The 12,763-nt window shown below is 32.9% G+C and overlaps 1 protein-coding gene and 1 long non-coding RNA gene across 2 annotated transcripts; one reads left to right on the top strand and one right to left on the bottom strand.

Annotated features, from left to right (window-relative positions):
- Positions 1-833: 833 nt before the first annotated feature.
- Positions 834-4,429, bottom strand: LOC139513621 (uncharacterized). Its single transcript, XR_011662485.1, has 3 exons — positions 4,326-4,429; positions 3,311-3,507; positions 834-1,228 (listed from the first exon to the last, which is right to left on the bottom strand). It is a non-coding gene; the product is annotated as an uncharacterized lncRNA (long non-coding RNA).
- An 849-nt stretch (positions 4,430-5,278) lies between these two features.
- On the top strand, positions 5,279-10,904 carry LOC139513622 (uncharacterized). The gene is made up of 6 exons (XM_071302283.1): positions 5,279-5,356; positions 6,012-6,374; positions 6,701-6,838; positions 8,227-8,328; positions 9,268-9,342; positions 10,690-10,904. The coding sequence occupies exons 1-6, from the start codon at positions 5,317-5,319 to the stop codon at positions 10,854-10,856; spliced, it is 885 nt and encodes a 294-aa protein (XP_071158384.1). The 5' UTR covers positions 5,279-5,316; the 3' UTR covers positions 10,857-10,904.
- The last annotated feature ends 1,859 nt before the right edge of the window (positions 10,905-12,763 follow it).

Below are 12,763 nucleotides of genomic sequence, written 5' to 3' on the forward strand. Positions count from 1 at the left end.
CATTCACATTCATCACCACCCCTTTTATGTTTCTCTCATCGGCCAGACCCCTATCAATGAACGGCCTGAATAGGAACGATAACGCTATCGCCTTGGGGTTTGGGAGGGAACGAAGAAGTATACCAGTAGGTTTCATGCTGAAACTTGCGTTATCAGCCATGTTGGCATCACTTAATTCAATTACCATTGTGTCTGTGTCTAACTCAATGGTTTGTTTATCTGGTGAATCATGACCATTTGCAATTGTAATGATGAATTTACCATCAGTTTCAGTGTTCGTGTCAGTAATAATGTCCGTCTCTGACATTGTTTTCTCAGTGTCGGTATTATGTTTTGTCTCTGTAAAAGGGTCTTCACTATCAGTATTATTGGCTACAGAACTTGCTTCAAAAATTGCTTCTAAGTCTTCTTCTGTTTGAATATCAGATGAGAATACCGAATAATGTTTATTGACTACATGTGTATCTTAAAAGCCTTTAAGGTATTAATTAAATATTAAAAGTATTTATTTGGTCATTAATTGTATCAAAAAGGCAGCACACTAACATGAATGGAAAATAACAAAAATATTATTGAAGTTAATGGCATGTGTTGTAAGAATATAAACATATTTTGTTTTCAAATTTTGTACAAGTCAAAACCATTTATAAGCAATATTTTGTACGCAATAAGATGTATGAGGTACTTTTGTACATGTTATAACTTGTATTTTAGCATTGTACAAATTATAACATGGACATTTTTTTTGTACACGTTATAACCTGTACAAAATCGCAACCATTACACGACATATATATAGCTAACAAACAACTTAATATATTAAAAAGACGACAAGACTCAAGCATGATTTATTGTATATTAAAAAAGATTTAATCTAACGGAATTTCTAAACTTTCAATAGCTATAAGGACAATGATCAGTCTAGAGTCAGTCTAGAAGCCAGTTTAATTGTAGATAAACAGACAGATTAATACAAAAAATAGACAACATAGTAAATTCAAGAAAATTGTAAAATAAATATAAATACAAATCAAGTTTTTTTTATCGTTATTCACATAAAAATTAAAAGGAATAATTCATGCCTAATTCTATTGGCACATGCAACAGATAGCAGCCAGATCCGAATTGTCACAGACGGAGCTTTTGGCATCCAAGCTCTTGAAATACTGGTCATATTCTGTACATGGTGTATTCAAAACAGAGTCATAGCATACTGCGTCTGTCAAATCTTTAGAAAATAGAAAGAAAATACAACTAACAATATCTCAATATGTAAAGATCGAGAAAGTGAAAATTAATATTTTGTTATTTATTGACGAACGAATCGACCTGACCAAGTCTTACATTATATTTTGCTGCATCAGAGACATATATAGTACAATACTCTTGTTGTATAATGAGCAGATAACGAGTAAACTGGTATAATAGAAGTGCATGTTTGTTAACCATCTGGTTTTTTTTTTACTCATTATGACACAAGTTAAAACTCGTTCAGTGTAGGTTATAACAGATTTCATGGGACGGTATAATCCTCTGCAATTACATAAACCATCATAAAGGTTTGTTGTCTCTATTACATATTCCACATTTTACTTCTCAATTTTACTGGAATCTAATAAATTATCTTGGTTAACATGTGCGAACCCATGGATATCTTTCCATGTCTTGACTTAAAAGACACAATTGTTCGATTATTGATGGGCGTTTCCATAGGAAAATATTTACTCCAATTTTCTTCTACACGCAGATGTCTTTTCTCGTTCATAATATCCCGACGAAACACTTACATTTCAAAACACATTATTACATCTATCAGACCTCGTCCTTACAGAAAAAAGTTACAAATATTCTATGTCCTCGATTACCAGTTCTGTGTAAAGTGTTCTAGTAAAGGAACCTAAAAATCAAAAGGATCCTATATGTTCGTGATAAGGCTAAAACTACTTTAATACTGTTGCCTGTATATACCAACCAATAAAGAAGTGTGGAAAACTGATGTGCTCTATGTTTTTAGTCCATGCAAAACAATCGTTCAACCAGAAAAAACTAACTATTAAAGGATAAGACAGTATACTATTTTATCTCATCAACTGATTCAGACCAACGTATTACTTACATGTTACAAGAAGGAGTCCAAAAATTACAAACAGAAATAATTTGTTCATTTTTTTTTTATCTGTTTCACTAAACTCTCAAACTTTAGAAGACGTAATGAATCAAATAAATGTTTGCTTGTTTATACATCCGAATTAATAATGAATTAGAAATCACATATACCAATGGCTTAACATAATACACTAACAATTCCCAAACGAATAACCCAGCTTTACAAAGAAAGCGGGTATTAATAAAACATAATCCATCGGATTTCGTATTTGCATGATACAAATGATTGAATGGTCAACATATCACGGTTTATGTCAAATGGTATATACTAATTTAGAAAAAGGGGGAGGTACATCTCCTAGCAGTCCTTTGTAAATTTATGTTGATAATTATCATTTTGCTTAGTTTCCTCCAAGACCAATTCTAAAATCGGACTCGGACTTCTTTTAAACCGAGTTTCACTGTATGTAATGCTGTGTTTGTGCTTCTTCCATATCGGCTAGAGATATGGAGGAGGTTGAGATCTAACACAATATATATTTAACCCCCGCCGCACGTATGCGCCTGTCCAAAGTCAGAAACATATAGCCTTTGTTAGTCTTGTGTTGTTGTTTTTTTTAATTCAATTACGTGTTTCGGAGTTGAGTGTGGCCTCCATTTTCGCTGAACTAGTATACATTAATTGTTCAGCCTCCGCTGTGTTGAGGAACCATTGATGGCCTTAGTCTGTTTTCTGCTCTCTAATCGAGAAATTTCTCTTTGACACATTTCTTGTTTTTATTTACATTTTGATATCAATTACAATGAGATGTTCGTCAGATATAACTTGCTATGGTTGCTTTTTTAAAACAAGTTTTATATAAACCTAACACAATTTTGTAAAATTTGCATCGAAGAACTCACCAGTAAACTGCGATAATTTTTATCGATAGATAATGAATAGTTTTCTGGTAACGGATGTCGTTCTTTTGATTTTTTTAAAAACACACAATTTGCCAAAATCTTGCAAATTTGCCGTTTTAAGTTATGATTTATAGTACTTATAATTAACTTATCTGTTTAAAAATAGCCCATGCAATAGACTGAAAGACTGAAAATGACCATAGCGTGAAATAATGAGGAAATTGGCCCCCTCTCTTTGTGGTACATCTAAGATTCATTGCTTTCTTAGGTGAAAATCATTAAAAAAAAAAGAGCCCCATACCTTAATGTGAGAAGGAAAGGCACTCTTCTTTTACTTTCTTCCATTGGTCAAACATAAGCAACACGTATGAGGTAGCTGGTCATTGTCACATATTGATTGTCCATACATTTCACGCGAAGCATCATCTAGTTCTTGGCACGAACTACTAAATATATAATCTACACATTCAGAAAATTCTACCTCACTGGACGCAACATCTGAAAAAGAATCAAGGGATTGCTAATTTGAAAACTAAAAAGCCTATTTCGAAACTTTTATTAGATTGCTATTGAGACAGCATATACATATAATACATGTACATTGTATTTCATTTTTCTCAAAGAGGTGTATATTAATATAGTTATCAAAGGTACCAGGATAATAATTTAAAACGTCAGACGCGCGTTTCGTCTACATAAGACTCATCAGTGACACTAAGATCAAAATAGTTAAAAAGCCAAACAAGTAAAATGTTGAAGAGCAATGAGGACCCAATATTCAAAAAGGTTGTGCCACATAAGGCTGAGGTAATCTATTTCTGGGATAAGAAAATCTTTAGTTTTTCGAGAAATTCAAAGTATATCCGTCGTTATTTGTTGAAGAACATACAAAAGACTTTTCATTGCATTGAAAAGGGTATGCTTGATTAGGGCTAAAATTTTGCCATGCACAATAACACACATGGACCACTCATATAGTTGTTGCAAGCTTTAGCGTGGTGTTTACCCTAGGCATATACGAGAACGGTTGGATTTGATAACGTCTCAATATATCCTGCTCACCTATAACGTCCACCTCTATTTAGCATTGATTTTTACCATCGAATTGAAGGAGACTAGGAATGACTTTTGATGTGATCTCTAATGGTAAAATCACACAATAATAATAAGCCATATATCAAGAAATATTGAATATCAATTTTAGAAGCCTTTTTCATAATCGCAGCACATGTAAAAACTATTTAAGGTGATCAAATAAGGATTCCACCACCAATAATTGCTTATTAAACTCATTGAGTAATACTGAAACTACTTACAGTTAAGAATGCAAATTCCAGTAAAACAAAGAAGAAATGCGAAAATTCTATTCATTCTAACAAATATTTGTACTCAAACAATGAAAAGCAATTATTTATGTCGTTGATAAAAATCTTCAAATATTTTTCAATATATATACTTTTTAAAATACTTAATCTATCAATTCTTTTACAATCGTTTTGTAACACATTTGAAAACAAATTTTAATTCTTTATTTAAACGATAATCCGCTTTTACTTATATTACGATTGGCAAAACAATAACAAAAAAAAAAGGAAATACTTTTTGTAAGATTTTTAAGTCACAAAGTCACAAATTTACCCTATATACTAAACAATTTCAACTTTTTTTTATGTAACTGGAAATTTCGTTTATCAAGAAAAATCAGCTTCATTAAGCTGAGCGTTACATAGAAAAATGGAAATATGTATGTTAATGAACAACTCAACGACGAATGAGTAACTTTGCCTTGTATTCAAAAGGCGTAATATCGAAATTTAGAAATCGCTGAATGAATGAATGAGAGGAAGGCCTGGATCAGTGTCATACAGTTTTACGTTTACTGGTTTTTTTTTAATAAAGAAATACATGTATTGAGTTCACTCAAAATGCCAATATAAAGATGACAAGAACTAATTTCGAATCAATAATATCACTCCTTTTCGATGACATAATTTTGATTCAACAGCTGTCTTATTCAATAATGGCGTTGATCATTGATATTTTGCACTTTTCAACATAAAATTAGCTAACAAAGTATTACAAGTTAAATTGTTTTGATTTTGTTGTTGTTGTAATTTTTTGGTGAGTTAATGTCGTCCATTTGAAAACTGGCTGTACTGAATATTGTATATACACATGACTTTCTAGTAAGTTGAACTGAATGTAGTTCAGTGGCAATTATACGACATAAATAATACGAACTTATCTACATATATATGTGTGATAAGATTTTATAGCCATTAATATAAGGCTGTACTTTAGTAAACAATGAGAATTTTAACTATTGTGTTCGTGTGTCTTTACACGGGTAAGTTGTTAAACCAATGGTAAAGTTTTACAATATAAACAACAGGCAAAGGCATATACAATAAATACAACACAACATAGTACATGAGATAGATTTTAGACAACACACAAGTTCCCAAAAACTGTCTTAGGAATAGGCATTCATTATTGGAACAGCACGGTTTCACTTCTGTGATTCTTCTCGACAAGCATTAAAAAAATTAAAAACCCAAGCGGCGACTAAAGAGATAACCATGAAAATATGCAGATGTTGTTGTTTCATTGCTTTACGATTACAATATCAAGTCAGGAAATTATCAGGTTGACAGTTGTTATCCATTCGTTTAATGTGTTTGGGCGTTTGATTTGCCATTTTAATAGGGACTTTCTATTTTGGGTTTTCCTTGAAGCTCAGTATTTTTGTGAATTTACATTTAAGAGTGTTTTTCCCCTTGTACTTGCATTCCAAATTTTGGGCTTATTTGAAAAAGGTTTGAATTGTTGCACATTTGATAAAACTACTACTTTTACGTAAAAAAAATATTTTCAAACGTTAGGAAACTTTATAAAGTAGGGATCTTCTTTTTTTATATTTTCGCGGCAGAGTATTTGTTCAGATGCGTTCAAAGTATTATTGATTATATTTATATGTAAAATGCCATGTCAAAACATTTCAGTCGTTGCGGAGGTAAAAAGAAGAGATGTTGAATTGTTTGGATTGAAATTCAAAAACCCAGCTAATATGCAAACAATGCTTGGGACAAGTGGAAATACTGGAGTTCAGAACCCTTCAAACTTTGCTGGATCATTATCCAGTTCTGGTTCAATTAGTACGGGAAGTGTAGGGATTAAAAATCCATCAAACATGGCAGCAACATTATCGGGATCGGGATCTCTAAATCCAGCCAACATCGGAACGCAATCTGGACAAAATCCGCATAAACAGGTCCCTGGAGATATGACTGGCTCTTTGGACCAAATACACAGTAAATATGGTATTCAGGGAGGATATGTCCAACATCAGATCCACGAAAAACCAGGTGAACATATGATCGTTGGTAAAGTGATGCAGTAGTTTAGTATGCACAATATATATTTGATTCGTTTCAATGTATAGGTCAAATATGAAGGAAGACTAACTACGTTTTTGTAAAACATTTATTGTTATTATAATTCAGAGTTCGTTCTTTTCCTTAAATATACATTTATGAAGTTGATAGGAAGCTTATTGAACAGGAAAGCATTAAAGATAAATTGTATTGTAAAATCATCAGTTTGGCCAGGTTTCATATATAAATTACTTTTGAAAAAAAATCTTTAATCGGCTGATCACAAGTTAATGTACTTTATTCAACATTTATCGCAGGAACAAGTTTGAATGGTGGAGGTGCTGGTAACAGCCATCTTCCCGGCAGATGCATTAATTCTCATCCAGAGAAATGTCCCATGTCTTGTGAAGAGGTTGATTCGGTCACAGGCTGTATTGTTTGCATCAGCAGCTGCCGTGAGTATACAAGAAATAAAAAAAAAAAAAAAAAAACAACAACATTGCTACTTTTGAACTAATAAAAGTAAAATCACAAAAATACCGAACTCAGAGGAGAATCCAATCGCGGAAAGTCCATAATCAATACGTATAATACACAAATATAATAGTGTGCAAACATTTTGATATTATTAGCAACGAACAAAAAATACCAACACATAATTTACAGACAATCGGCAGTCAACACAGCGAAAATTCCGAACAGACAATCGGCAGTCAACATCACCCTACACAGATAATACCGAACAGACAATCGACAACACGCTACACAGATATACCGAACTACAGACAATCGACAGTCAACATCACCCTATACAGATAATACCGAACAGACAATCGACAACACGCTACACAGATATACCGAACTACAGACAATCGACAGTCAACATCACCCTATACAGATAATACCGAACAGACAATCGACAACACGCTACACAGATATACCGAACTACAGACAATCGACAGTCAACATCACCCTATACAGATAATACCGAACAGACAATTGACAACACGCTGCACAGATATACCGAACTACAGACAATCGACAGTCAACATCACCCTATACAGATAATACCGAACAGACAATCGACAACACGCTACACAGATATACCGAACTACAGACAATCGACAGTCAACATCACCCTATACAGATAATACCGAACAGACAATCGACAACACGCTACACAGATATACCGAACTACAGACAATCGCCAGTCAACATCACCCTACACAGATAATACCGAACAGACAATCGACAACACGCTACACAGATATACCGAACTACAGACAATCGGCAGTCAACATCACCCTACACAGATATACCGAACAGACAATCGACAACACGCTACACAGATATACCGAACTACAGACAATCGGCAGTCAACGAAACATTACATAGCATAATAATACTTTTAGTTGACAAACAACAATCATTATGATCAAACGTCGAAATACCGAACCACACACACACTACCAAACACACATACAATGTGGATGTTCTAGCAAATTAGACAGTCACCAAACCATACATACAAAAATAAGATTCAATAACAGATACCCTACTTATAACTGGACATGAACTCATCTAAACACGACAATTGATAGATTTATCACTTCAAATTCTAGTGGCAAAACAAAAGCCTTATATCTCTTCTTTATCAGTTTGAAATACTTATTTTGTATGGATTTCAATTTAATATATTTTAATTTCAGTTTATATGCTAGGGTCTGCATACATCTTCAGATTCTATTTTTTGTATTTAAAAATTGGTTTCGTATTTACTAGTTGTGTGTATCGTTTTTTTGAGTGATATTCTTAAACCCAGTACATTTTTTTATTTTACCAGAGACTGCCGGGTCCGTAACATCTGCTACGACAACATCACAACCAAGTGTATCTACAATAGGTGTTCAAAAGACTACAACATTGAAAGCTTCACACATCACAGGTAATAAATTCAACGTTATTATTACAACAGAAACAACCGCGAAGCTGAAAGATAATAAAGCCAAGTCCTAATTTTTACGGTGATGTTGTTTATAAAGACTATATATACATTTAAACACGACCCGTGCAAACTAATTGATTCTTTAAATAAACTCAACACGGATTTTGTTTTGAAAAGATAAAACATATTTACTAAATATGTATTGCTATACGTGTACATTTACGAAAGTTCATGATCCTACATTCTGTCGATACTGTTTATTTTTATTAAGGAATTGCACATGTCCATACGTTATCCAGACTGTTTCTAACGTCTTTACGCTAAATTCTTGGATGTGTACTAATTGATACTTTTGGGAGAATATGAATAATTTATTTTAGTTATTATGACATTGCACTCTGAAACGGAAAGATTTCTTTTTTCGATGCTTTGCCTGACCCAAATCAGAAGCATTTATTACAGTGGTTTTCGTTGGTTATGTTGGTCATATTTGTTTTTCACAAATTATTTTGTTCCCCTGGGTCAAGTTATCTAAATAAAACACATTATTAATTAGCAGAATACAAAATGGCGAAAACGGAGAGAATCTGTTTTTGGATTTTATACAGATGTTCGATCTTTTTTTTTCGTGGTGAAGAATAAAGAACGATTCTTTATTGACACTGATACTAAGTTTGTTTATATTTGATGTGTATCACTGAACTAATATATATTTTTGATAAGGGACCAAGTGAAAGCACGTCTCCGGGAGCGGGAGTTTCTCGCTGCATCGAAGACCCATTGGTTGCCTTGTGGCCTTCAGCTGTTGTCTGCCCTTTGTTCGGGTTGTTGTCTCTTTGACACATTTCCCGTATCCATTCTCAATTTGTTAGAATTATATCACATCTCGAAGTCTCGCTTCTCTGTTAAAAAGGTAAATTCCCAGATTTTCCGTTTCAGGCATTTGTCAAGCATTTCCTGTCAACTGTCCAAGAGGAAGTTTTGCAATACAAAATGGTTGTCCAGTGTGTACAGGTAATTACGTATTAGATACATTACAAAGGTAACAAAGGAACCGGCCTATAACAATGAGAAGTCAGGTGACGGTCCGAGGCGATAACCGAGGACCTTCAAAATTCACCTGACTACAAGTGCAGATCGATAAACGGCGTTTTACGTTTCCGCATATTGGCATTACCAGAAAATCTACACGACAGCTTGTTTCCAGTCAGTTATTTTTGTTACCTTTGTATTGATACTGAATGGTATGACGTTTCAAGAAAGAAATAGAACATTTTGCATGTAGATACGATCAATTAAGAATTCTCAAAACGATATAAAAATATAGAATGGGCGTAAAATCGGTGAAACAATGCATGTTTGTTTTCACATCACATTATTTCCTAAGGAACCTATATTAATTGCAACATATCATCAACAATTCCGTTTTAATCATATGCAATTTTTTTAAAGGGCATCAGAATATTTTTTTTTTAATTAGAAATCAATTTCCTTTTAAATGCAGCGTGAATAAAAAAAAAAACGTCAAAACGACAACCGTGATTCATTGAATTGTAAATTAATTTTAATTTACGATTAGGATAGCGCTTTATATACTAGTCAACAAAAGTAACGAGACACAAGTTTGAACATCAACTGATCAAAAAGTATAATTAATAGGAAAAACTGTTAAATATTCCAATGAAAAAAATATACGTTTGCAAAGCAAAAGCATATGATTTAAAAAATCTGACTAAATTGGAAAGGGATTGAACACAAGGGGGGGGGGGGGGGGGTTAGTAGTCGGAGAGGAGAATTTAGTATTCAAATATATGCCAAGGCATTCAAAATTTTCAGCAGATCATGTTTATGAAATTTTTGAAATAACAAAAATTGCAGCTAAAAAAAATCTCGAATTCAAGACAACACTCTGAAGATATTAGACCAATTGGGCCTTATTGACCTTGGTATACTGTGTATCCAATCTCAGTATATATGGAATATTCAATTGCCTTGTATCGTTTCTTTTGTTGACTGGTAATATATGAGCTCGGTAGAAAGTTTTGTCAAATAGAATTGTTCATCCTATAAAACGTATTTGAACAAAACAAATCGATATGCTTCATTTTAAAATATGAATCTTTTCGTGACTGCATCAGATGGATTCAATCAGAAATACATCTAACAAAAACAGAGTGGACATGACCAGTTACTTGACATCCCAACAACAAAAAGACACTTAGTATATATATGAGAGTATTCACAGTTTCTGACAGCTAGTTCAAAGCCAATAACAACCAATAAAAGGCAACATGCAACTAGAAGACTAAATGCATCTAGTAAATCGTAATACAGGCAATAATATTTGTAAAACATCTTCAGCTTTACAGAAAACAGTAGCGCCCTCTTCGACACAATCGACTGTTACAACTACATTGGCTCCAAGTACAACTCACGCACCTGCCACGTGTGCTCCTGTTCGGTGTATTGCACCGTGTAACAAAGGAATCAAATTTGATGCGTCAAGATGTCCCGTTTGTGTTTGTTAAATGTGTAATAAATTTTGGTTTCCGGGTGTTTTGCCCAGTTCATTTTATCAAAATAATGTATGATTATTTTTTATTATAATGGCATTAGCTACCATTCAGTCAGGATTCTAAATTATCTCCCCATTACGCCAGTTCATTTTCACAATCGTAGAAATGGAAGCCATTGTAGGGATGACGCGCTGCCAATTTTGCTCTTGGAAACCGATAAATTTATCCACATAGCACCATTACAATCCTTATATGTCAGTTGTATTTTAAAAGACAAATGTATCTACTAGCCAATGAGCACCAGTTAATGATCTTGTCTGCATTGATTCAACTTAAAACTATTGTCCGATCGGTTGTCAGGTGGAATTTTCGAAAATTCATAAACATTTAAAAAAAAAAATCTAATTAATGATTTTGTGGAAGGGCAAACTAGATTTTTTTAGTGGTTGAAGACTATCAACCCTAGTAATCACACACAAAAAATCTAATTTTTCGAAGATATGCATTTTCATCATCCAACTTGAAAGACTGTCGTCAAGTAAACACACCTACTCTGTTTTTGTGATTCATTAGATAGGTAAAACCGTATTTCACTTGACCCATATATTTCATCTTTTAGTACTGACTGTAATGTTTGTATGTTATAAAGTCAACATGTACCTTTGATATATAAAAAAGGATAGAATCTGAAGCGAGACGATGTATGAAATATTCTTGCTTTGTACGATATCAAGACAAAATATTTAACTCAAACACGTCCTTACATAAAAAGGTGCACTCGATTTTCTCTTTTCAATACAATTGTTACCAATTTTTTGGGAATATATTCTTGAGTCACATAATGGAAGGGCAGACACGAAAATTACTGAACTTGATATGTTTTCCGTCCGTGGTAATTTTTCAAAAAAAAAGTCGGAGGTTATGCATTTTCTACATCCAACTTGAAAGATATCCATGTCGTCGACTTGATATCTAAATGCTCTGCATAATTATGTACTAGATAAATTGAAAACATAATGCAAATGGTGTTTTTAAAATAAAACACTTCGTAATTGAGAAGAAAATTGTCATTTTTTTCGTTTCTATTAACTTTTAAATTTGTTAAACTTGAAAGACAATAATTCGAACTAATTTAGGTCATCTTTTTTTTTAGTCACGTTTCTCCAACATTTGATAATTAGACGAAAACAACATAAGGGATTAGGGGGTCCTCATAAGGACTGGCATCGTGATAATTACCTGTAATTCACCTATATCAGGTCTTAACTGAAATATTGTAAAAAGGGAAATTGTAAGAAGATATTTATATCAAAACATTAACAAACCATATATTTTTGGTCGAGTATAACCAGAAACGGTTACGTAATTATTTTCATCCGCCGTATTTGATTTACAAAATTAATAAACAGCTGCGCCATGAGCGCATGATACGCCCGACGTTGTGTGGAAGTTTTATGCAATAATCATAAATAGTTTCAGAGAAAGTTTTAAGCAATAACCATATATTGTTTTTGAGACACGGCGGGACATGTGAAACCCCCAACCCTGTTTTTTTTTTGTTTTTTTTTTACAAAAAACTAAATATCACCAAAATAAAATTTTGAATCATAACCAAAAAGTATACAGATCTTTAGATTAATATAACAAAAAAGTGTGTAAAGTTTTAAGAAATAATCATAAATTATTTTTGAATTACGGCACGACATGTAAAAAAAAACCCTCCCCTGTTTAACAAAATACTCAATAACTCCAAAATAAAGTTTTGAATCATCACCAAAAAGTATACAGATCTTTAAGATTAATATAACAAAGAAGTGTGTAAAGTTTTAAGCAATAATTATAAATTGTTTTTGAGATATGGCACAACATGTAAAAAAAACCTCCCCCTTTTTTTTTACAAAATACTCAATAACTCAAAA

This window comes from Mytilus edulis, chromosome 2 (assembly GCF_963676685.1).
Source record: "Mytilus edulis chromosome 2, xbMytEdul2.2, whole genome shotgun sequence".
Lineage (NCBI taxonomy): Eukaryota > Metazoa > Mollusca > Bivalvia > Mytilida > Mytilidae > Mytilus > Mytilus edulis.

Bases quoted from the DNA above. Each gene is read 5' to 3' on its own strand.
- LOC139513622 (XM_071302283.1), top strand. From the start codon at position 5,317: ATGAGAATTTTAACTATTGTGTTCGTGTGTCTTTACACGG. The intron at 6,375-6,700 runs GTGAACATATGA...CATTTATCGCAG, and splicing joins TCAGATCCACGAAAAACCAG to GAACAAGTTTGAATGGTGGA. The intron at 8,329-9,267 runs GTAATAAATTCA...TTTCCGTTTCAG, and splicing joins GAAAGCTTCACACATCACAG to GCATTTGTCAAGCATTTCCT.